Below are 27,370 nucleotides of genomic sequence, written 5' to 3' on the forward strand. Positions count from 1 at the left end.
AGGAACAAATGAAGTTAGACATGATTTGTTTCGGGTTTTTGTTTTTAATAAGTTAAATTAGAGGAATTAGAGATTACCTTTGCATCCACATTTTCCTTGGTGTTTGACAGCCGCTGGAGTTCTTTGTCAAGAGCCTCCAGCTGTCTGTAAACAGATGATCTTTTAATCATAAACGTCTTTAATACAGTCAGTGAACAAATCCGAGAGTAATTGGTGGAAGCTCTGAACTCAAATGTCCCTAAGGTCAGGGGTGCCCATTACGTCGATCGCGAGCTTTAAACAGACTCTGCAGTTCCTATCTTCACAATAAAAGCGCTGCTCCATCCTGCATGTGCTGACAAAATAAGAGTCTCAGAAAGCTGGCGTGCACGAGCTAGAAAGCGACGGAGTTTGCCGCCAATGTGTTTCTTGTAATGTGTATAAAAAGGAGTATGGAAGCTGGACAAATAAGATGGCAAAAACCAACCACTTTCATGTGGTATTGGACAGAAAGGAGGACTTTTTTTCTCCTCCATTTGTGGACTTTGGGCGGAAGTAGTCAGTACACAGGAGAACTCCCACGGTGAAACAGACCTACACTGCCCCCTACTGTCGGTAGTTAGCTGTTGTTTAGAAATCTGTTGAGATCCTAGTGTCGCCATTACCTCTCATTCACATGAATATTATCAAAAACAAATTATTGAAAATGTGGACGTTATCAGCACTACTGTCTGATTCCAATCAATGCAAGTCATCAGAATCAGGTAATACTAAGGATGTAACGGTACACAAACATTTCGGTTCGGTACGTACCTCGGTTTAGAGGTCACGGTTCGGTTCATTTTTGGTACAGTAAGAAAAAAACAAAATATAAATTTTCTGGTTATTTATTTACCAAAATTTGTTAACAATGGCTTTATCCTTTTAACATAACAATAACGTACACATATACACACAGGGTCGATTGCCAGGGTTAATGCAGTCAACATATATAAAATAAAAACTAAATAAGTTAAAGCTCAGAATTGGTTTCTTAACAAAAACCTTTCTACATATAAAGTGCAACATTTCCACATATAAAGTGCAACATTAAACTGCTTCAAGTTGGTGCTCAGATTAAATAAAATGACTTTTCTTCTACATACAAAAAGTGCAACATTAAACAGTTTCAAGTCACCTCAGCTTTAGATTAACTTTTCTTTCCCCCCCCCCAGCCTTTAACCCTGGTGACTTTCACTAAATTTTCATGCTTTTTGCCAGAAAAAAGTCAGTTTATCCACATTGTCTGCAGAAAGAACAGACCTGCTTGCAGTTAAAATGTCTCCAGCTGTGGAAAATACCCTTTCACTGGGCACGGAGGCAGCAGGTATGGCGAGGTAGTGCCTGGCTAACTTGGCAGTAAGAGGATGTATGGGCTCATTGTTCTTCCACCATAGAAGTGGGTCAAAATCTAGTTTTTAATGCAATATGGTCTTAAATCTGCTGCTATAAAAACACCAACGGCATTTGTTATTTCTTTAGCCCTGCCTGACTTGCCAAGGAGAGGCTGCTTGAATGCGGTGGGAGCTGTGTTTGTTCGTCTTTGTCTTCGTTGAAGCGATGTTATCCATTGTTGTATCGCAAATACACGTACCGTTACACCAACTTATATTGTTATCTTCATGAAAGAAAGGAATCTATATGTGTTAAACATGCTTCTATTATCATTAAACACCTTTAACAAAAACCTCTTTCATAAATAAATAAATATAAATGATATATATGAATGAGGTAGATCCCCTCGACTTGGTCAATTGAAAAGTAGCTCGCCTGCAGAAAAAGTGTTGGCACCCCTGCCTAAGGTTATACAAATGTTGAGTTCGACCATAAAATAGGTCAAAATATATCTCTAAAGTGTCAGGAGTTGACCTCTGCTGAGAAAACAAAACAAAATAAAATAAGGACGGTTAAGAGAAGACTATGAGAAGAGAATACTAGTATAGACCAGAAGTAAGGCAACAGACATTCAAAGTAAAAAGAACTAGCAGTGTTACAGTTAAAGGGGAAACACACTTTTTGGGGGGATTTTCGCCTATCATTCAGAATCCTTATGTAAGCCAAACACACATACTGTATGTTTTTCTTTATTATGTATTTAACTAGTAAATAAATGTGAAAAAAGTCAGTCTACAATGGAGCCAACGACAGTCGCTCTATTCTGCCTTATAAAGTGCTTAAAAAAAATTAAAACACCTCCATAAACATTTTTATATACACATAAGGAGGCGGTATAGCTCGGTTGGTAGAGCGGCCGTGCCAGCAACTTGAGGGTTGCAGGTTTGATCCCCGCTTCCGCCATCCTAGTCACTGCCGTTGTGTCCTTGGGCAAGACACTTTAAATGTAAATGTGTTAGCGATTTTCTACCTTTTTTTAAGGAACTCAAAGCGCTTTGACACTATTTCCACATTCATCCATTCACACACTGATGGCGGGAGCTGCCATGCAAGGCGCTAACCAGGACCCATCAGGAGCAAGGGTGAATTGTCTTGCTCAAGGACACAACGGACGTGACTAGGATGGTAGAAGGTGGGGATTGAACCAGTAACCCTCAGATTGCTGGCACGGCCACTCTCCCAACTTCGCCACGCCGTCCCCCTTTACTCACCTGCTTCCAGTGCCATCCACACTGGTTTAAATGTAACTTAGATATTGGGTTTCACTATGTAAAAGCGCTTTGAGTCACTAGAGAAAAGCGCTATATAAATACAATTCACTTCACTGTCTAAATTGGATGCCAAAGTTAAAGTTAAAGTACCAATGATTGTCACACACACTAGGTGTGGTGAAATTTTCCCTCTGCATTTGACCCATCCCCTTGTTCACCCCCTGGGAGGTGAGGGGAGAAGTGGGCAGCAGCAGTGGCCACGCCCGGGAATCATTTTTGGTGATTTAAACCCCAATTCCAACCCTTGATGCTGAGTGCCAAGCAGGGAGGTAATGGGTCCCATTTTCATAGTCTTTGGTATGACTCGGCCGGGGTTTGAACTCACAACCTACCGATCTCAGGGCGGACACTCTAACCACTAGGCCACTGAGTAGGTTGACCAAAGTTGACCAACTTGTTGGATTATGTCCTCATCCTTCTCCTATCCAGGTGAGAGGCATTATTTATGATCTAGAATAAACCATCACAAGCTCACCAGCTGACGTCAATATAACAGCTCGTGAGCTCACTGTGATCAAGGCCGTTATAAATAATTTGTCTGCGTTGGTGTTTATAATAACAATATAATCAATACTTGGTTAATATTCAGGTCATGAAATGTTAGTGAAGTATTGCTGGCAATTTTTGGATGGTTATTCAAAGGGTTTTATGTTGGGAAGAGAGGACCTCCCTTGGGCTCAATTGTAAGTGGACTTTTATTTACGAGTTAGAATGCATTAAAAAATATTTATCCGTCTACTTGTCTCTCATAATGATTGTGAACGATAGGCAACATTCCAATAAAAGTGCAGTTCCCCTCTAAAGATTTAATGAAGTTAGACGGGAACAAATCATTTCTGATAGCGAGATAGTAAGTGCTCAACCATAGTGTTTTTTTACTGTAGAAGAGTGAATAACTCACTTGAGTGTTTCATGGCGATCAGGGTGATGCTCAATTACCTTTGCCAGAGCATCATACTCTGCAGGAGGAATATGAGGGGAAAATAGATGACAAATGATTCATAATTATGACAACTCCAAGTAAAACCATTATTTGTACTTCCCCCAAATAACTGTTATTGCCATACTATTCTATAGACGTTTTTTTTTGTACAAACCCTGTTTCCATATGAGTTGGGAAATTGTGTTAGATGTAAATATAAACGGAATACAATGATTTGCAAATCATTTTCAACCCATATTCAGTTGAATATGCTACAAAGACAACATATTGGATGTTCAAACTAATAAACATTTTTTTTTTTGCAAATAATCATTAACTTTAGAATTTGATGACAGCAACACGTGACAAAGAAGTTGGGAAAGGTGGCAATAAATACTGATAAAGTTGAGGAATGCTCATCAAACACTTATTTGGAACATCCCACAGGTGAACAGGCAAATTGGGAACAGGTGGGTGCCATGATTGGGTATAAAAGTAGATTCCATGAAATGCTCAGTCATTCACAAACAAGGATGGGGCGAGGGTCACCACTTTGTCAACAAATGCGTGAGCAAATTGTTGAACAGTTTAAGAAAAACCTCTCAACCAACTATTGCAAGGAATTTAGGGATTTCACCATCTACGGTCCGTAATATCATCAAAGGGTTCAGAGAATCTGGAGAAATCACTGCACGTAAGCAGCTAAGCCCGTGACCTTCGATCCCTTAGGCTGTACTGCATCAACAAGCGACATCAGTGTGTAAAGGATATCACCACATGGGCTCAGGAACACTTCAGAAACCCACTGTCAGTAACTACAGTTGGTCGCTACATCTGTAAGTGCAAGTTAAAACTCTCCTATGCAAGGCGAAAACCGTTTATCAACAACACCCAGAAACGCCGTCGGCTTCGCTGGGCCTGAGCTCATGTAAGATGGACTGATACAAAGTGGAAAAGTGTTCTGTGGTCTGACGAGTCCACATTTCAAATTGTTTTTGGAAACTGTGGACGTCGTGTCCTCCGGACCAAAGAGGAAAAGAACCATCCGGATTGTTATAGGCGCAAAGTTGAAAAGCCAGCATGTGTGATGGTATGGGGTGTATTAGTGCCCAAGACATGGGTAACTTACACAACTGTGAAGGCGCCATTAATGCTGAAAGGTACATACAGGTTTTGGAGCAACATATGTTGCCATCCAAGCAACGTTACCATGGACGCCCCTGCTTATTTCAGCAAGACAATGCCAAGCCACGTGTTACATCAACGTGGCTTCACAGTAAAAGAGTGCGGGTACTAGACTGGCCTGCCTGTAGTCCAGACCTGTCTCCCATTGAAAATGTGTGGCGCATTATGAAGCCTACAATACCACAATGGAGACCTCCGGACTGTTGAACAACTTAAGCTGTACATCAAGCAAGAATGGGAAAGAATTCCACCTGAGAAGCTTAAAAAATGTGTCTCCTCAGTTCCCAAACATTTATTGAGTGTTGTTAAAAGGAAAGGCCATGTAACACAGTGGTGAACATGCCCTTTCCCAACTACTTTGGCATGTGTTGCAGCCATGAAATTCTAAGTTAATTATTATTTGCCAAAAAAAAAAAAAAGTTTATGAGTTTGAACATCAAATATGTTGTCTTTGTAGTGCATTCAATTGAATATGGGTTGAAAAGTATTTGCAAATCATTGTATTCCGTTTATATTTACATCTAACACAATCTCCCAACTCATATGGAAACGGGGTTTGTAGAACATATGTGTTATGTTATGTGATTACACAGGTTAAATGCTCACACAACTACCAAATACTGTAACCTGGGAGCAAAAAGAACAAAACAAACAGCGTGTGAGATATCCTTACCTTGGCGGTTCTTTCTTACTCTCTTGGCTCTCTGGATTTCTTTTTTACACTCTGCTATCTTCTCATGTGCAGATGTTATGTTTTCTTCTGTCAAACGGGCAAAAAGAGGGTGCATTATGTTTCTGCACAGATGAAAGTGAAGATCAATTAACTGTATAAACCCAATGGTTCAAGCGAGGGGTGTCCAAAGCGCATTGTTTATTGGTCCAAGACAAATACTACAAATAAGGTAATTATTAATGACATGTATTATTAAATATTACTTAATAATGTACTTTGTCACAAAGCTCAAAGTTACACTAAATTGTTTTAGCATCTTTAATGTACAAATGTGTCCCATCCTTCCATTGTTCTGCATGAGGCCATCAGTGGAAAAAAGTTTGGACACCCGTGGTTTAAACACAATGTAAATACCACTACTAACCTATATTGGAGTATATTGTCTCGTAATTCTCCATTTCTTTAAGATTCATATCATAGACCATGAGGGTCTTCCCCATGGAGAATTCACATTGTGTCAACGTGCCAAGCATCCTCTGGTACTGTGTGAAGCTAAACATCCAAAGAAAAAAATTGGATAAGTTTACACCGTGTCAAAAAAAAAGAAATGCACATTTTAAAAGCAGTGTGTTGCTATGCGTGTAATATTATTAGTATAATTAGTATGACGTGTTTTGTTGCGTCCACTTACCTTTCTTCGGGGCTCCCAGTGGAGTTGCACCATTTAGTGAAGGTTTTGAGCAGCAAATTGATTCTCCTATCGTCTCCGGCTCCGTCGCCGTCGATAAGAAGACGAGTTCGAATGATTTCATCTAAAAAAACAACAACAATATTAAACCATTAGGTGTCGCCTCGCTAGCTGCTAGCAACAATGCTAATGTTGATTCACGCCTCTGTACTAGACGTTAAATATCAACGCCTGCGTCGGCATTGTTGGATAAAAAATACTAATAACTCTTTGACTTGTCTGTTTTTTATAATTATAAATGAAGTCAAATAAAAAAGAAGATTATACACACCGTCTGTAACAGCCCCCATTCTGCCGGTGGAGTCGTCTTTTTCTTCTTCTCCTTCTTCTTCTTCTTGTGATTTTATGGCAGTTGGCAAGCAACCTTGTGGGGAGCATTACCGCCACCTACTGTAATGGAGTGTGGATCGAGGTGGATTCCTACTCTAAATTCTTTTATTTAACCCAGTGTTTTTAAAAAATGTGTGTATTGCTTTATAACCTGTGTGTTCTGAGAGCAATCCTAATATATCTTCCACTGCTAACCTAATATTCTCTTTCGCTAACTTATTTCCCAGTATTTCCCTTTCTCTATTATATTTTCTACAAATATTAAAACATGTCTTACATTTTCTATCTGTTGGCAAGAATCACACAGTCCTGTAGCATGTTTCCCCATCAATTTCAATGAACTATTTAGATATGTATGTCCTAATCTCATTCTAGTAATAATGTCTTCTTCCTTCCTATTTCTATTGCCTCCTCTCATTACACCTACTCTCCTCTGGACTTTGTAATACTCTCTACCTTTTGTTTCCTTATTCCAATTATCCCGCCACTTTTTATTGTGTTCTATCTTAATGATGTTCTTCACTTCTTCTTTACTGTGCTTAATCTCCATGTTTACTTCTGTTTTAGTGGTTGCTTGTTTTGCGTACTTATCAGCTAATTCGTTCCCCTCAACTCCTACATGAGCAAGAACCCAAAGAAATGTTACCACACCTCCCGCTTTACTTATTCTGTAGATCAGTGTTTTTCAACCACTGTGCCGCGGCACACTAGTGTGCCGTGAGATATTGTCTGGTGTGCCGTGTGAAATTATGCAACTTCACCTAATTTATCCCAAAAATATTTTTGGCAAATCAATAATTAGAATCTGCCAATAATGTGCCGTTGCTTAGTGTCTGTGCTGTGTAAAACTCGGCAGGGTAACCACGTAATACTCCATGTCAGTAGGTGGCAGCATTGCTTTGTAAAAGTCGGAATGTGTCGGGTGAGACGAGGATGGTTTGTTGTGATCCCGATATGCAGACCACAGTGGGAGGCAGGATGCAGGTAAAAAGGGTATGTAATGCTTAAACCCGAAATGAACGAAAGGAAAAGGCTATGCAAAACAAAAGTCAAACTGAACTGGCTACAAAGTCAACAGAGACAGAATGCTGGACGACAGCAAAAACTTACGGTATCCACAAAGTACATCCGTACGTGACATGAAAATCAACAATGGCCACACAAAGAAGGATAGCAACAACGTAAATAGCTTTGCTTGCTAACACAAAGCAGGTGCGCGGAATAGCGCTCAAAGGAAGACATGAAGCCACTACAGGAAAACACCGGCAAAACAGGAAGGGCCACCAAAATAAGCAAGACAAGAACTAAAGCACTACACACAGGAAGACACCAACACACTCAAAATAAGACACGACGACTTGGTGGAGTTAATTTTTTAAAGTTTTCTGCTGGTGGTGTGCCTCCGGATTTTTTTTATGACAAAAATGTGCCTTGCCTCAAAAAAGGTTGAAAAACACTGCTGTAGACTGCCTGAACTATTTCATAAACTAAATCTTGTCTTGTTTCTGACGCTATGTTTTTTATGCTAGTCAATGCACTGCTGGAGTCCGAGCACACGACTGCTTTTCTTGCTTTATTTTCTTCTATCCAATTAATTGCCATATCAATTGCTACCAATTCTCCCGTAAAAACAGATAATTTATCACTAATTCTTTTATTTAATACTATGTTTCCTTGTGGAATGACAGCTGCTGCTCCTACCTTATTATTTATAGTTTTTGATGCATCTGTGTACACCATGATGTTGTCTAAAAACGTTTCCTCAATCCATTGTTCTATCTGGTAACTATTTAAATTTCTATTCTTTAGTAATTGCATGTTTACATTTGGGTTTTCATACATCCACGGTGGTATTGCGGGGATTGGTACTGTAGGGCTAACTTCATTATTATCAATTTGAACTTTATTACATCTGTCTCCTATTATCCACCCAAAACTATTCATTTTTTTCTTCTCTTTCTCTTGGCAGTTTAATAGTACTTGATGGGTTGGATGTCCTTGCTTGGACCCTTTTAAGTTTGCCCAATAAACTACTGACAGTTGATCTCTCCTCATATCTAAAGGTTTTTCATTCATCTCTACTTGTAATGCTGCAACTGGGGTTGATTTAGTAGCTCCACAACATAATCTTAAAGCCTGTGATTGGATCCTGTCTATTTTCCCAAGTAATGTTTTTGCAGCAGATTGATAAATAATGCATCCATAATCAATAACAGATCGTATTAAACTGATGTATATTGCTTTCAATGTCTGCCTATCAGCCCCCCAGTCTTTACCCCTCAAAGCCCTCATTATATTTAACACCTTTTTACTTGTCTCCACTATTTTGCTGATGTGGGTTGACCAGTTAATATTTTTATCAAACCATACACCCAAATATTTAAATACTTGTACCTCTTCTATATTTTCTCCATAGAGTTTAATTTGGATCTTGTTTTGTAGTTTCCTCTTTGTAAAATTTATGACTTTTGTCTTTCCAACAGAGAATCTTAAAGGCCTACTGAAATGATTTTTTTTTATTTAAACGGGGATAGCAGATCTATTCTATGTGTCATACTTGATCATTTCGCGATATTGCCATATTTTTGCTGAAAGGATTTAGTATAGAACAACGACGATAAAGATTGAAACTTTTGGTATCTGATAAAAAAAAAGGCTTGCACATACTGGAAGTAGCGTGACGTAGTCAGTTGAACATATACGCAAAGTTCCCTATTGTTTACAATGATGGCCGCATGAAGTGAGAGAGATTCGGACCGAGAAAGCGACAATTTCCCCATTAATTTGAGCGAGGATGAAAGATTTGTGGATGAGTAAAGTGCAAGTGAAGGACTAGTGGGGAGTTGAAGCTATTCAGATAGGGAAGATGCTGTGAGAGCCGGCGGTGACCTGATATTCAGCTGGGAATGACTACAACAGTAAATAAACACAAGACATATATATACTCTATTAGCCACAACACAACCAGGCTTATATTTAATATGCCACAAATTAATCCTGCATAAAAACACCTGCGTGTTTGTTATGCTAGCTCCTAGCTCCTCTGCTAGCTCCTAGCTCCATAGAACACGCCAATACAATTCAAACACCTGATCAACACACACAATCACTCAGCCCAAAAGACCGTTTACCTAACCCAAGGTTCATAAAGCTTATATATTTTTAAAAAGTTACGTACGTGACGCGCACATACGGTCAAGTTATCGAATGTTTAGCAGCCAAGGCTGCATACTCACGGTACCTGATATTCAGCTGGGAATGACTACAACAGTAAATAAACACAAGACATATATATACTCTATTAGCCACAACACAACCAGGCTTATATTTAATATGCCACAAATTAATCCTGCATAATAACACCTGCGTGTTTGTTATGCTAGCTCCTAGCTCCTCTGCTAGCTCCTAGCTCCATAGAACACGCCAATACAATTCAAACACCTGATCAACACACACAATCACTGAGCCCAAAAGACCGTTCACCTAACCCAAGGTTCATAAAGCTTATATATTTTTAAAAAGTTACGTACGTGACGCGCACGTACGGTACGGTACGTGTTATGCTAGCTCCTAGCTCCTCTGCTAGCTCCTAGCTCCATAGAACACGCCAATACAATTCAAACACATGATCAACACACACAATCACTCAGCCCAAAAGACCGTTCACCTAACCCAAGGTTCATAAAGCTTATATATTTTAAAAAAGTTACGTACATACGCAAAAAAAAGCCAAAGCTGCATACTCACAGTAGCACGTCTGCGTCTTTGTCATCCAAATCAAAGTAATCCTGGTAAGAGTCTGTGTTGTCCCAGTTCTCTACAGGCGTCTGTGTATCCTAGTCAAATGTCCTCCTGGTTAGAGTCTCTGTTATCCGAGTTCTTCCATCTTGACTGCATCTTTCGGGAATGTAAACAAAGAAGCGCCGGCTGTGTACTGTTGTGGCTGACTACGTTCGAAAAATACGTCCATTTCGCACCGACAACTTTCTTCTTTGCTTGCTCAGCTTCCTTCTTCATAATGCAATGAACATGATTGAAACAGATTCACGAACACAGATGTCCAGAATACTGTGGAATTATGAAATGAAAACAGAGCTTTTTCGTATCGGCTTCAATGTGGAAGGCATACCCGTGTTCGCCGGTCTACGTCACGCGCATACGTCATCCTCAGAGGCGTTTCGAACCGGAAGTTTAGCGGCAAATTTAAAATGTCACTTTATAAGTTAACCCGGCCGTATTGGCATGTGTTATAATGTTAAGATTTCATCATTGATATATAAACTATCAGACTGCGTGGTCGGTAGTAGTGGGTTTCAGTAGGCCTTTAAACCCCACGCCGTTCCCCATTCTTGAACTTTATTTACCGCTTTTTGAATCTTCTTTTCTATATGATTAGTATTTCTACCTCTCTTCCACATCACTCCATCGTCAGCAAACAGTGCCACATCCACTAACCCTTCCACTTCACTAAAAACTTCATTTATCATTATTGAAAATAATACTGGACTTATTATACTCCCTTGCGGGGTCCCATTTTCCACTTCATATACTCTGCTGTATTCATTCTCTATTTTTACTAATATTTTTCTACTTGTTAAGAAGTCTTTTATCCATCTATACATTTTCCCTCTAATCCCAATTATATTTAGTTTTATCAGCAACCCCTGTTTCCACAACATATCATAAGCTTTCTCTATATCAAAAAATACTGCAATTATACTTTCTTTATTTATTTGTCCCTTTCTAATTTCCTCTTCCAGCTGCACTGCTGGGTCGTTTGTGTTTCTTGCTTTGCGAAATCCACTTTGGTAGTTTTTTATTATTTCTTTTGACTCTAAATAATACACTAGTCTTTCATTAATAATTTTTTCCATTACTTTACCCAAATTTGAGGTCAATGCTATCGGCCTATAATTACCTGCCTCTTCCGGGTCTTTCCCTGGTTTGCATATCGGAATTATTACAGCTTCTTTCCACTGCTGGTAATTTCCCTTCTTCATATATCCTATTATATAATTTCAAGACCACTTCTTTGCCAATGCTGCTTAAGTTTTTGATCATCTGATAACTCACCTGGTCTTTTCCTGGTGTTGTATTTTTAACCTTTTTCAATATTCGAACCATTTCATTCAAAGAAAATTTCATATCTATAGTGTTGGTTAAACTATTATCATTGTCTTCCACCATTTCCCCAATATTGTAACTAATTGTTTCTTCTCTCTTTTGTTTTTCTACATTTCTCAAATTATCATTACTGTGCACTTTAACAAATGTCTTTGCTAAAAGTTCTGCTTTTTCTTTATTTTCTACCACACACCGTGTCCCATCTTTCATCACATGATTTTTATGTTCACTTCTGATCCCTGACATTTTCTTGATCATTCCCCACACTTGGCCTAAAGGAGTAGTTCTATTTAATGATTCACAAAACGTTCTCCAATAGTGTTTTTTTGTCTTTTTAATAACGTACCTTACTTTAGCTTGGTGCCTTTTATATTGGAACATATCTTGGAAATTATGTGTTCTTCTCAATATTCTAAATGCTCTATTCCGTTCTTTTATTGCGTCTGTGCACGCTTGTGTCCACCACGGCACTATCTTCCTTCTTTTCCCTATACTACTCCTTGGTATGCTCTTTTTGGCTGCTTCTATTATGCACTTTGTAATATCTGTATTCAGTTGTTCAATATCTTGATTTATATCCACTTCCTTTAATGTCATGTTGGTACTTTCCCTAAATTGTCCCCAATCACCGTGGTTATACTTCCATCTTCCTTCTTTTTTAGTGCTTTCTGTCCTTTGGTTTATGTTTATGTGAATGAAGATTGGGTAGTGATCACTTCCTATAGTGCTGTCTTTATTTACTTCCCACTCTACCTTTCCTGCTAACCCTTGTGACACCAGTGTTAAATCTATTGCTGTTTATTTACCCGTAACTACATCTAATCTTGTTCCCGACCCATCATTCACACACACCAGTTCTTTTTCCTCCAAAAATGCTTCCAATGTTTCCCCATTCCAGTCATCCCTTTCACCCCACATTGTGCTATGTGCATTAAAGTCACCACACCAAAGGATATTGCCACTCCAGTGCTCGACTATTTTTTCTAGTTGATGAATTTGTAATTTCTTGCACGGATTATAGAAGTTTAGCACTTTGTATCTTTCTTTATTATTCCATACTTCTACCCCTACAATTTCTAGTTCTTGTTTTTCCTTTAATATTGTATAATGCATGTCTTCTTTAATAAATATGGCACATCCTCCTCCTTGCCCATCATTCCTATCTTTACGTATTGTTACGTATCCTTTTATTATAAAGCTCAATTTTGGCTTCAGCCAGGTTTCTTGAATACATATTATATGTGGTTTATTTTTCATATTATTAATACATCTCTTTAGTTCCTGTCCGTTTGCTACTAAACTTCTGGCATTCCACTGAATAATTAACATGGCGTTGGATTGTGGTAACATGACTCTGTCTCGTCTACTCTCTGTAGTTCACCTTGTACCTGTTCCCAAGATAGTTCTTTTAAATTTAAGAACTTTGCTGCTGCTTTGACAATTATTTTGATCTTCTCAGTTTTATTTCTTGCCTGTTCTGTACAGTTTATGACATATGCCAGGAACACAACTAGCTTGTCCATAGAAAGTCCTGTATTTGTTGCCTCTTGTTTTTTATTACTTGAACTATTGCCACTTCTGTCTCGTTCTGAACTATTCTCACTTCTATCTTGTTCTGCACTTTTTTGATTTCTTACTTTAACTGCCTCTGCGTATGTAATATTTCTTTCTACTCTGATTTGCTGTACTTCTGTTGCCTGTTTCCTAATGACACATCCCCCATACGCTGCTGTGTGATTCCCGCCACAGTTACAACATTTGACCAGTGGCCGTACTTATCAAGCTTCTTAGAATTACTCCTAAGAAGTCTGCTAAGAGTTGACTTAAGAGTAAATAAATTATTCGCTGAAAGCTGCACTTAAAAGTTAGTTATCAAGCGTCTTACTAACACTTTCAGCGAAGTGTAGGACTGAATCTTAAGTGTCACACTCAGAGCTGAATTACGACATTACTATGTGCCGTAAACGGAATTTTAGGTGACGTCATTTCTGTGTCCATAGAAATGACCAATCACGGAAGGGAATCCGTTGTCTAAGAATAAAGAAATATCTTGGAAATATTTAAGTGGACAATGGGAGTGTATATTTTGACAATAAACTACAAAATAATACGAAACAAACTAGTCCCCGCCGGCACTCACGCTACCGCTCCCTCTCTTCTATCGCCCACACACTCACTGACGTCACTCACCTCACGGCCACACAAATACGCTACTGTCATAACATTTTCTTTCCAATTCATTAATTAGGCAACTAATTTGAAACTGGTGTGGGTGGCTATATATATACTAGCCCACTGCAGACACATGCAGAAATCAACAAGGAATCGAAAAGTATTAAATCTGTGACAAAAATAATATCCGCTCTGTCTAAACGATACCGTTTGATCAGCTGCTCGTCATCGAAAAAAAACAAAACATTGTTCCGTTCCCTGAACGTTCGCGCACGTCTCTCTCGCCTCAGTGCCATCCCCTGCTGGCAACTCCTAACCACTTAAGACACCTCTGAAGGTCTCTTAAATATCGTGGAGAGTAGGAGTGATTCTTAGACTTAAGAACGTTGATAAAAAGCTTTTATTCTTAAGTTTGAGAGTAGGACTAAATTTCGCAAATTCTCAGGACTTAAGTGTATAATGGCACTCTAAGAAGCTTGATAAGTACGGCCCCAGATCATTATCTCCACATTGTCCATATTCATGCTCCCCTCCACACCTTCCACATCTCAACTTAGCATGACACACACTGGCTATGTGCCCATAGCGTTGGCACTTGAAGCAGCATACTGGGGGTGGGACGTAAGCTCTAACATAAAAGCTTAAAAACCCAATCATGATTCTCTGCGGGAGGACTTCCTCGACAAACTGTACTAATACTGATTCGCTCTCCGTCTTTTCTCCATTTCTATATGCCATCATTCTTGTCAACATCTTGACAATTCCCCCTTTTATTTGTCTTTTCAATTCTTCTAAATTTTCACCTCTTGGAATTCCTGTCACTACTCCTCTTGCCCCCTTTCGTTCTCCCACTTCGATTTTTTCCTTTATTATCTTATTGCACAGTTTTTGCAACCGCATTGCTTTACTTTTTTGCTCTCCATTTTTGCATTTAATCAAAAGTCGTCCGTCCCTAAGCACCTTCGCTATCTCCACCTCTCCGATGTCCTTCTTTAACCCCTTAACCAGTGTCATTAAACTTATGTCATTCATGTCTTGACTTGATTTAAATGTATATATAATCCTATAATTATCTTCCATAGTCTTTTTCCTTTTTTCTACTTCTTCATCTTCTTCATGGGCTCTTTTAGCACTCGACTTTCCTTCATGCCCTCCACTCCCCTTCTTTCCTTTCTCCCCTCTAGTCCTATCCACGTCCATACCTTCCTCATACATCCCGTCACTATCCCCTTCCATCTCGATCCAGTCACAAAACAGTTTATGCACAACCGCCAAGAAGATTTGGATACTCTCACGTGTTTAGCCACCGCTCTTGGTTTACTTCCGCCTCTCCGAATCTATTTAACTGGCAGATTGCGGCCATGCTTTAAAAGGTGCGTAGCGCCACCTGCTGACTATATACAAGCACTCTTTTGCATGTATCTACAGTCGTGGTCAAAAGTTGACATACACTTGATAGATTTTATTTGTAAAAAAAATAAAATAATAATAATAATAATAGATTTTATAGATTTTATTTGGAAAAAAATCATAATCAGAATCAGAAATACTTTATTAATCCCCGAGGGGAAATTAATATTTTCAGCGCAATCCCATTCAAGATCAATCAATGTTTATTTATATAGCCCTACATCACAAGTGTCTCAAAGGGCTGTACAAGCCACAACGACATCCTCGGTACAGAGCCCACATACGGGCAAGGAAAAACTCACCCCAGTGGGACGTCGGTGAATGACTATGAGATACCTTGGAGAGGACCGCATATGTGGGTAACCCCCCCCCTTCTAGGGGCGACCGAAAGCAATGGATGTCGAGTGGGTCTGACATAACATTGTGAAAGTCCAGTCCACAGTGGATCCAACACATCAGCGAGAGTCCAGTCCACAGCGGGGCCAACAGGAAACCATCCCGAGCAGAGACGGGTCAGCAGCGCAGAGATGTCCCCAACCGATGCACAGGCTAGTGGTCCACCCGGGGTCCCGACTCTGGACAGCCAGCACTTCATCCATGGCCACCGGACCTATGCAACTCCCCCTCGCAAGGGACAGGGGAGAAGAGGAGAGAAGAAAAGAAACGGCAGATCAACTGGTCTAAAAAAGGGGGGTCTATTTAAAGGCTAGATTATACAAATGAGTTTTAAGATGGGACTTAAATGCTTCTACTGAGGTAGCATCTCTAACTGTTACCGGGAGGGCATTCCAGAGTACTGGAGCCCGAATAGAAAACGCTCTATAGCCCGCAGACTTTATTTTGGCTCTGGGAATCACTAATAAGCCGGAGTTCTTTGAACGCAGATTTCTTTGAACGCAGATTTCTTTGAACGCAGATTTCTTGTCGGGACATATGGTACAATACAATCGGCGAGATAGGCTGGAGCTAAACCGTGTAGTATTTTATACGTAAGTAGTAAAACCTTAAAGTCGCATCTTAAGTGCACAGGAAGCCAGTGCAGGTGAGCCAGTATAGGCGTAATATGATCAAACTTTCTTGTTTTTGTCAAAAGCCTTGCAGCCGCATTTTGTACCAACTGTAATCTTTTAATGCTAGACATAGGGAGACCCGAATATAATATGTTACAGTAATCGAGACGAGACGTAACGAACGCATGAATAATGATCTCAGCGTCGCTAGTGGACAAGATGGAACGAATTTTAGCGATATTACGGAGATTACGATCAGACAAACATTACAGGGAGACAGAACAGGATCGCTGACGGGTCTGCCAACTACCAGCACCCCTTACAAAAAAGGTGAGGATACAGGTAAACAATGGGGGGGGGAGATAGAAAAAAAAATCGGTCTAAGCCTGGGCCCCTGGAGAGGGGGTCCAGACGGAGGCCAAGGGAAAAAACAACTCATAGCCATAGCACACATCCCTCTTACATGTGTATAAGAGGGAAACATCAAAGCATTTTCCATTGAGCAAACAACCTGAATTGAATTCTACCATGAATTGATTAACGTGGACCCCGACTTAAACGAGTTGAAAAACTTATTGGGGTGTTACCATTCAGTGGTCAATTGTACGGAATATGTACTGTACTGTGCAATCTACTAATAAAAGTCTCAATCAGTCAATCAATCAACCTCAAAGTGCTACAGTGTATTAAAAAAATAAAATTAAAAGATAATTTTAAAAAAACCTACAATTAGCGCGCATATATTTAAAAAAAGGCTTTTTTAAAAAGAAGGGTTTTTAAGCCTTTTTTAAAAGCATCCACAGTCTGTGGTGTCCTCATGTGGTCAGGGAGAGCGTTCCACAGACTGGGAACAGCGGAGCAGAAAGCCCGGTCTCCCATTGTTCGTAGCTTTGTCCTTGGAGGTTGGAGGAGGTTAGCCTGTCCGGAGCAGAGGTGTCATGTGGAGGATTTGGGGGTGAGCAGTTCTTTGAGGTAGAGGGGGGCATTTCCATGGAGGCACTGGTGGGTTAGTAGGGAGACTTTGCATTCAATCCTGAGTGGAACAGGAAGCCAGTGAAGGGGATTTGAGAATTGCTGTGATGTGGTCATATTTCCGCACTCTCATCAGGACATACACTTGTGAAGGACATAATGTCATGGCTGTCTTGACATCACATGGACAAAGATAATACCTTCTGGATGAAGCCACAATACCCAGCAATATGTTTGGAGGAGAAAAGGTGAGGCCTTTAATCCCAGGAACACCACATCTACCGTCAAGCATGGTGGTGGTAGTATTATGCTCTGGGCCTGTTTTGCTGCCAATGGAACTGGTGCTTTACAGAGAGTAAATGGGACAATGAAAGAAAATGAATGATTGAATCCCATAAAATGTCATGTTGCCTCAACTTTTGCTTTATATTTCTGATTCAGAACACCCAAGTGGACAAGTTTAAACATTAAGAGTGTGAATTATCTTTGCTACCCACAGTGTTGACATTATTCTACTTTTAACGCTTGGAGTTCAACACTCTGGTTCTGTTCCTTGGTGTTGAAGATGGCATATGTTTGTCATCTGACCTTTTTTGGAGTAGACCAGAGCTTTGACGATAACATCCACACTTGTCAAAACAGACCCTGTTAGGAATCTGAGCCAGGAGTTGGTACAGTAGCCAGGTCATGTCGCACTGTTCAGTTCCTTGCTGACATCACATGGACAAAGATAAGACCTTCCGGAGGAAAAGTTCTGTGGTCAGATGATTGAGCTGTTTGGCCACAATACCCAGCAATATGTTTGGAGGAGAAAAGGTGAGGTCTTTAATCCCAGGAACACCACCCTACCGTCAAGCGTGGTGGTGGGCCTGTTTCGCTGCCAATGGAACTGGTGCTTTAAATGGGACAATGAAAAAGGAGGATTACCTCCAAATTCTTCAGGACAAGCTAAAATCATCAGCCCGGAGGTTGGGTCTTGGGCACAGTTGGGTGTTCCAACAGGACAATGACCCCAAACACACGTCAAAAGTGGTAAAGGAATGGCTAAATCAGGCTAGAATGAAGGTTTTTGAATGGCCTTCCCAAAGTCCTGACTGACAATGCTGAAGAAACAAGTCCATGTCAGAAAACCAACACATTTAGCTGAACTGCACCAATTTTGTCAAGAGGAGTGGTCAAAAATCCAAGCAGAAGCTTGTGGATGGCTGCCAAAAGCGCCTTATTGCAGTGAAACTTGCCAAGGGACATGTAAGCAAATATTAACATTGCTGTATGTATACTTTTGACCCAGCACATTTGCTCACATTTTCAGTAGACCCATAATAAATTCATAAAAGAAGCAAACTTCATGAATGTTTTTTGTGACCAACAATTATGTGCTCCAATCACTCTATCACAAAAAAAATAAGAGCTGTAGAAATGATTGGAAACTCATGACAGTCATGACAAGTGTATGTAAAATTTTGACCACGACTGCATGTACTTATATTAACCTAAAATTATAATTGACAAATATATATTATTATTCAACCCACTCTCCCATGTTCCTAAAATACCGGTGATATCCTCCAGTTCTTTAATTATTGAATAATATTTTCCATTAAATTTAACTTGCTCTTCCCTATATTTCTTACAATGTAACACTTTGTCTTCCATATTCTCTGTAACTTTACATTCTACAAATTCATCCGATTGACATAAACCAGGGGTCGGCAACCCGCGGCTATAGAGCCGCATGCGGCTCTTTAGCGCCGCCCTAGTGGCTCTCTGAAGCTTTTTCAAAAATGTATGAAAAATGGAAAAAGATGAGGGTAAAAAATATATATTTTCCCCTCAGGTATAAACATGACACAAACCTCCTTAATTGTTATAAAGCACACTGTTTGTATTAAACATGCTTCACTGATTCGAGTAATTGGCGAGCGCCGTTTTGTCCTACTAATTTTGGCGGTCCTTGAACTCACCTTAGTTTGTTTCCATGTATAACTTTCTCCGACTTTCTAGGACGTGTTTTATGCCACTTCTTTTTCTGTCTCATTTTGTCCACCAAACTTTTAACGTTGTGCGTGAATGCACAAAGGTGAGTTTTGTTGATGTTATTGACTTGTGTGGAGTGCTAATCAGACATATTTGGTCACTGCATGACTGCAAGCTAATCGATGCTAACATGCTATTTAGGCTAGCTATATGTACATATTGCATCATTATGCCTCATCTGTAGCTATATTTGAGGTCATTTAGTTTCCTTTAAGTCATCTCAATTCAATGTATATCTCATGACACACTATCTGTATGTAATATGGCTTTTAATTTGTTGCGGCTCCAGACATATTTGTTTTTGTATTTTTGCTCCAATGGGTGAGGGCCGACATCCGGGCAACTGAGCTACATACGGGACGGTTCTTCGAGCCATACCAACCAGACTGGCGTTGAAAACAAACTGTTGCCATTACTCTTTAACCTGTCGACCTACGCTGGTTAAACCCGTCATTCTGCCTCCAAAATGCCGAAAAACTGTGTTGTTTTTGGTTGTGCTAACCACAACTGGAAACAGGGAAAACAAAGGTTGTATTTTGTTCTGCCAAAGCGGGATAAAAGCCCACAGAGACGAGACAAATGGCTCGCAGCTTTACACTGGGAAAACGAGGACGGTTCTCACTGGAGTCCCCCAAAGTCCCGGGTCGTGTGTTCGGATCACTTCGTTTCTGGTAAATATAAGGAACAAAAATCCACCTTCTTAACCACAACTTGGCTATACCGTCCGTGCTAATGTTGTACTTGTTGAATTTGTACCTTATAACGTTCGACAGCTGAAGTTGTTGTTGTACAAAAATAACATGCGGTATATACTATATAGTCTATAGCCTAGCTAGCTATTTTCGAAAACCGGACAACGAGAGGATACCAAAGGCAGCGTTAAGATGGACACCACCGGGAAAACGTAAGCCAGGGCGGCCAAAGAACACCTGGCGAAGAACAGTTGAAGGGGAGCTGAAAGAGATGAAGCTTACATGGGGCGAGGCACAGAGACGAGCACAGCAGCGAGATGAATGGCGTCGAGTCGTCGAAGCCTTATTTCCTATCCGGGAAGAAGAGGATTAAGTTAAGTAAGTAATATACTATATAGTCTATAGCCTAGCTAGCTATTTTCGAAAACCGGTTTCGTTTAAATTTGCACTTAACAGTTGGGTTTTTAAAAACCAATAAACCCTATAATTTTCATGTTGCCATATGTAGCCCTCAAATCTCTCAATATTTTATACACTAACACTTGAACTTGTTGTTGATAACTTCCGCGTCTCTTTCTTAGTAGCGCGCAGGCTAAGCTAACTAGCAAGCTAAGCTAAGCCTGAGAAGCTTTAAAGTTCACTGAGACGAGTCTGACGCAAATAATACATTTTCGTTTTTTCACACGATATGCGAATAAGTAAAAATGCGTAAATGAAGGATTTAATGCCGACTTACAAGCCACAACGCTCGTTAAATGCTTTTTCTGTCAATGCTGTGTTCGCTGTGAGCTGGTTTGTTTTCAACGAATTCCCAATTGCTAGGGGATTGGTAGGCGGAAGTGACGTAGGTCCGCCCTCACCCATAGGGCTCTTTCAACATTTTGGGTTGCCAACCCCTGACATAAACAAACCAAATTATAGCAACAGTAAGACTTTACTGCCCTCTACTGGTAAAGGTTTGGTTTCACAAGTGTGTTGGCCACAGTTTCAATTGTTGATGATAATGATGACAATAATGATAATAATAATTCCAAAGACAATATCCCCCTGTGTTGGTTCTGTGATGACAAAGCATTTGCATAACTAATACAGTAGGGCACCTACAGTAGCAAAAACAGTAATGTATATATACAGTGATCCCTCGTTTATCTCTGTTAATTGGTTTCGGACATGACTGCGATAAATGAATTTCCACTAAGTAGGAATTATTAATAAAAAATCTATTGTTCTGTGTCATGTTTGTGTGTTCTCTCAATTGCTCTGTTTATTGCTATTCTGAATGTTGCTGGGTCAGGTTTGGTTTTGGAATTGGATTGCATTATTATGGTATTGTTGTGTATTGCTTTGTTTGATTGATTAATAAAATTTTAAAAAAAATAAATAAATAATAATAATAATAAATAAAATCTATTATTTTCATAAATAGAGCATAAAAACATGTTTACAGCCTTCTAAAAATGGTTTTTGACATAATGAGAGCCCTTTAAACATGAAATAAAACATTTATTTCCACGTTTACACTTGTTTAATCCAACACAGTAATGCTGGCTGAGGCTGAGCCAATCAGTGGCCACGATACTGAACAGCGTGCTCTGACTGGTTTGGTCTCATTACTACTAAGGCTGCAGCTAACGATTATTTTTCTATCGATTAATCTACAGATTATTTTTTCGATTAATCGGTTAATCTATAGATTATTATTTTTTTCGATTAATCTATTGATTATTTTTCCTTTTACCGATTATTTTTTTATTCAAAATGAAGATGAAAAAATTAATGTAGGCCAGTTTTTTTTAAAAGGCATGGCTTTTATTTACAAAAAAAAAGAAGTATGGCCACTCAGTCAACATTGACAACAACATGACTAAATATTCTGTAACAATGTAAACATTTAAAACTTTTAACCTTTAACACAATTAAAAGTAGCTTATTTGCTTTTTAATGTGCAAATATAAAAGTCAACATCCAGTGCAAATCTTAATATTCTGCAATAGTATAAGCATTTCAAAAGTAAAAGTATTGCTTATTTTGCTTTAAAATGTGCAAAAATAAAGATAAACATCCAATACAAAAAAGTGTAAAACGAAATATTCTGTAACAACAGTGTAAACATTTTAACAAAAGTGAAAGTACTGCTTATTTGCTAAAATGTGCAAAAATAAAGATAAACATCCAATACAAAAAAGTGCCAATCTAAATATTCTGGAGCACTGTAAACATTAAGTATTGCTTTTAAAGTGTGCAAAATAAACATCCAGTCCAACACAGTACACAATAACCAATTCTACTCATTCCAGTGAGTGACTAACAGTTGTAATGAAGAAAGGTTAGCATGTCTACATGCTCTGCTTCTTTTCATGTTTACAATATTCCCAGCAGCTGAAAATAGCAAACAGAAGGGGTCGATGTGGCTGGAACTGAGAGCTAATTAGCCTTCACCTCAAGCCAGGACTGCGAGTGAGCTGAGCTGCAGTTTAAGTTTCTAGAAGGTCAACAGGCTCATAGTGATGTTACTAGTAGTTGACTGGGAGGTGTTATCATTTGGGGAGAGTACGCTGCCTGACGCTCACCTGCTAAACACCTATCAGCTCGACGCTGAAGCGCTGACTACATGCGCTCTGAATACACACTGCTGATTGGCTGGTAACGCTCTGAATACGCACTGCTGATTGGCTGATAATGCTTCGTGTGTACCAATCAGATGGTTGTGTGGGTGGGACAATGCTGCGTGCTGAGACAGAGGCAGAAGGAGCGAAGTAGCTTGTTAAGACTTTAGCAGCTAAAGTTAGCTTTAGCTTAGAAACTCGTTCGGTACACCCCGTACCGAACCGAAAGCCCTGTACCGAAACGGTTCAATACAAAACACGTACCGTTACACCCCTAGCAGATACAAATGACACATTCATGTTTTTGTGTAATGATGACAACGTATGCTCATGCGGACGATTGACTAGTTGATGGTTTTCTTTTCAAATGTTCGTTCATAGCCGTTGTACTGCTATGATAGGCCATTTCCGCTCGACACAGTGTGCATACAACAACATTATTAGGCTGTGTATTGAAATACTTCCACACTTTTGACGACTTTTGGCGTGATTTTTCCCCCTCGCTCGCATCGTCTGCTTTGATCGTCTGCTTTGCGCTTTGCCATGACGGTAGTGTGACGTAAATATGCGACGCGTCGACGCACAAAAACGGCGTCGACGTATTTACGTAACCGATGACGTCGACTACGTCGACGCGTCGTTTCAGCCTTAATTACTACTGTATATTTTTTTAGTTTATTTAGCCATTTTATGCTTGGAAATGTACGGAGCCCCTAAAGCAGACCTGGGCATTCTGCGGCCCGCGGGCCGCATCCGGCCCTTTGTGCGTCCCTGTCCGGCCCACGTGAGGCCAATTATAAATTACAAAATACATTTTAAAAAGTATCTATGTCGAGTGTGCAATACAACGGTGCTGCTTTTGTTTTGAAAATCGTTATTTGTATTACTTCCGTGTGGACGTATGCGTGTGCGTGATTGTGAGTGAATGTGAACAGCTGCAATCACAAATTACAAAATAAAGTTGAAAAAACATCTATGTCGTGCGCGCAATACAACTGTGCTGCTTTTATTTTGAAAAGTGTTATTTATGAGCCTATGTCCGTGTGTAACCTGCGAGTGAAGGTGCACATGCAGCGACAAGTGATGCACGGTTTACACCCGAGACGCTAAAAAGAGAAAAGTTGATGAGGAATGGCATGTTTTCAACAAGACATGGACTGCCAAGCAACGTTCCCTCTAAGGTGCGCGCCTGCGCAATTGCGCACTGCTCAAGCGTCCGCTGCGCACAGCAAATATATGCCGCGCACCAAATCAAATCCCATCTGAATTCTAAACAAAATAAACATATTTATTCTATGTAATTTTGCAATGCAACTTTGAGTGACAGTGACAACAAGCGGCCCTAACGGTGTTCGTCAACACCGTTCAATTGAACACCGTTCAATTATTGTAACATCTATCGGGATGCTTCGAGGACAGGAATTATATCGATCACTTTATTGAGCAAAACTGTTTATATTCGGCCATAACCACACCAAAAACATGAGTAAAACACTTCTATCTCGAAAAACTAGTCATTTTCTGCCGTACAAACCAGGCCAAAACCAACTTGTCATCTGTCACCAACACGCATAGCACTAAACCACTGGTGCGTTTATGGCCACACAAAAAGTCGGACAACTCACACACCACACAAAGTTACACTATGACTCCTCAGTCATACGTGTGCTTATTTTACTGTCATTTATTATTAATGTTAATTTATTTATATTAGTCATGGAATGCTGTTACACACACTATGTTGAAGTATTACTATTATTATTAATTATTATTATTATTATTATTTATCTTACGGTATATATCAAAAATAATATTGAGCAAAATTTAATTGAAATATTGTCGATGTGGCCCTCCAGCAGTGCTCGGGTTGCTCATGCGGCCCCCGGTAAAAATTAATTGCCCACCCCTGCCCTAAAGGGACATGGAGGAAATATTTTTGGGGGGGGGGATTTATTTTTTTATTTTTTTTAGACACGTATCTCGTGTGCACAAGATAGTTTCTTGTGCGCACGAGAATGGCTACTATTCCTACTTCAAATGAGTGTCATCCCTACCACATATTATTTACATCTTAAAATATACTACAAACAACAACAACAAAAGAAAGAAAATCCTTCTAAAAAGTAAAAATAGTGCAAAGTTTCTATCAGTAGGTTTGTTTTCTGCGTTTTGTTCCATTTGAACCTTTTTTTATCTGAGCACGAGATAGTTTCTCGTACGCACAAGATACATATCTAAAAAAATAAATAAAAACAACCCCCCCCCCCCCCCCCAAAAAAAAAATTCCCCCATGTCCCTTTAGGGGCTCCGTAGAAATGTCTAATTTAAGAAAAAAAAATTGTGGAGTATGCATAGAAAAAAATAACAAATATTCATTTTAAAATCTGAGTCGTGGAGATGTTGCAATATTTGAAGCTTGATTTGGCGAAGGATGACTGCAATATGAAAAAAACACATAAGTTAAACTGCATGGTGCTCCATTTTATCATCAAAACTCACAGCTTGAGTGTGTCACTGATACTAATGTGTCATTAATATGAGGTATCCTACAAAACCCAAAACCAGTGAAGTTGTCACGTTGTGTAAATGGTAAATAAAAACGGAATGCAATGTTTTGCAAATCCTTTTCAACTTATATTCAATTAAATAGACTGCAAAGACAAGACATTTATTGTTTGGACTGAGAAACTTTTTTTTTTTTGCAAGTAATCATTAACTAAGCAACACATTGCAAAAAAGTTGTCACAGGGGCATTTTTACCACTGTGTTACATGGCCTTTCCTTTTAACAACACTCAGTAAATGTTTGGGAACTGAGGAGACTAATTTTTTAAGCTTCTCAGGTGGAATTCTTTCCCATTCTTGCTTGATGTACAGCTTAAGTTGTTCAACAGTCCGGGGGTCTCCGCTGTGGTATTTTAGGCTTCATAATGCACCACACATTTTCAATGGGAGACAGGTCTGGACTACAGGCAGGCCAGTCTAGTACCCGCACTCTTTTACTACGAAGCCACGCTGTTGTAACACGTGGCTTGTGCATTGTCTTGCTGAAATAAGCAGGGGCGTCCATGATAACGTTGCTTGGATGGCAACATATGTTCCTCCAAAACCTGTATGTACCTTTCAGCATTAATGGTGTCTTCACATATGTGCATGTGTATTTAAGTATTCATGAGTTTATGTAAGTGTATGTCATGTGTATGTAAGTATGCATGAGTGTATTTAGGTGTATGTCATGTGTATGTAAGTATGCATGAGTGTATTTACGTGTATGTCATGTGTATGTAAGTATGCATGAGTGTATTTACGTGTATGTCATGTGTATGTAAGTATGCATGAGTGTATTTACGTGTATGTCATGTGTATGTAAGTATGCATGAGTGTAAGTATGGGTATGTGCATGTGTATGTATACATATATATATATGTATGTATTCATGAGGTATGTATGTACAAACGTGCATGTGTATGTACTGTATGAATACATGAGTATGTACGTACAGCATATGTGAATGTGTATGTAAGTATGCATGAGTGTATGTACGTGTACGTCATGTGCATGTAAGTATGCATGAGTGTATGTACGTATATGTGCATGTGTATGTAAGTATGCATGAGTGTATGTACGTGTATGTGTATGTACTGTATGAATACATGAATGTATACGTACAGCATACGTGCGTGTGTATGTACAGTATGTATGTATGCACGAGTGTATGTATGCAAAATGCTTGTGTATGTGTGAATATGTGTTTGCTAAAGCGTGTATGCATGCATGAGTGTATGTACGTACAGTATATGTGCATGTGTATGTATTTATGCATGAGTGTATATATGTATATATGCATGTGTATGCATGAATATGTGTTTTCTGAATTGTGTATGTATGCATGAATGTATGTACTTACAGTATATGTGCATGTGTATGTATTTATGCATGAGTGTATATATGTATATGTGCATGTGTATGCATGAATATGTGTTTGCTGAAGTGTGTATGTATGCATGTATGTATGTATGTGTGTATGCATGAGTATATATATATATATATACATATATATGTGCATGTGTACGTAAGTATGCATGAGAGTATGTATGTAAAAGTGCATGTGTATGTATGTATGCAGTGTATTTATGTATGCATGAGTGTATGTACAAACCCCGTTTCCATATGAGTTGGGAAATTGTGTTAGATGTAAATATAAACGGAATACAATGATAATCATTGTATTCCGTTTATATTTACATCTGACACAATTTCCCAACTCATATGGAAACGGGGTTTGTAATAGTATGTATATGTGCATGTGTATGTATGAATATGTGTTTGCTGAAGGGCATATATATGCATTAGTGTATGTATGTATGTATGTATGTATGCATGAGTGCATGTATGTGTATTGAGCATACAGGAGTTTATGTACGTATATGTGCATGTGTATATAAGCATACATGAGTTTATGTACGTGTGCCAAAGTCAGGTACCGATCCAATACCAAGTAATTACATGGCCAATATCACCAATATGACACCAACACTTTTCTTTTGGATATTTTTCATGATCACTGACATTTTGCGATTTTTGTATTTAGATTTTTTTTTATCATGACTATAATCAGAATAAAGCGAAAGCCAAATATTTTAAGCAAAAAAATTGCACATGCAAATTTCAAAAACTTATATTTGGATCCTCTAGCTCCTGACTGTGAGGCCAACATGCACACCACTTGTTGACTGTGTGGCCTTAAAATAACGTCAAGTGCAAAATAATTCAACAGTACTGTTGGGTCCTCGGGCAAGACACTTC

General features: G+C 39.2%; 1 protein-coding gene across 1 annotated transcript in view; it reads right to left on the bottom strand.

Annotated features, from left to right (window-relative positions):
* Window positions 1–6,624, bottom strand: part of thoc7 (THO complex 7) — a 7,020-nt gene extending 396 nt beyond the window's left edge. The window contains exons 1-6 of the mRNA XM_062044508.1: window positions 6,484–6,624; window positions 6,156–6,276; window positions 5,889–6,016; window positions 5,465–5,551; window positions 3,586–3,643; window positions 78–144 (exon numbers count right to left, since the gene is read on the bottom strand). Of these exons, the coding sequence (XP_061900492.1) occupies window positions 78–144; window positions 3,586–3,643; window positions 5,465–5,551; window positions 5,889–6,016; window positions 6,156–6,276; window positions 6,484–6,502 (480 nt within the window). The 5' untranslated portion in view covers window positions 6,503–6,624. The remainder of the gene's footprint in view (window positions 1–77; window positions 145–3,585; window positions 3,644–5,464; window positions 5,552–5,888; window positions 6,017–6,155; window positions 6,277–6,483) is intronic.
* Window positions 6,625–27,370: the final 20,746 nt, after the last annotated feature.

The sequence above is a fragment of the Entelurus aequoreus genome, linkage group LG01 (genome assembly GCF_033978785.1).
Source record: "Entelurus aequoreus isolate RoL-2023_Sb linkage group LG01, RoL_Eaeq_v1.1, whole genome shotgun sequence".
Classification (NCBI taxonomy): Eukaryota; Metazoa; Chordata; class Actinopteri; order Syngnathiformes; family Syngnathidae; genus Entelurus; species Entelurus aequoreus.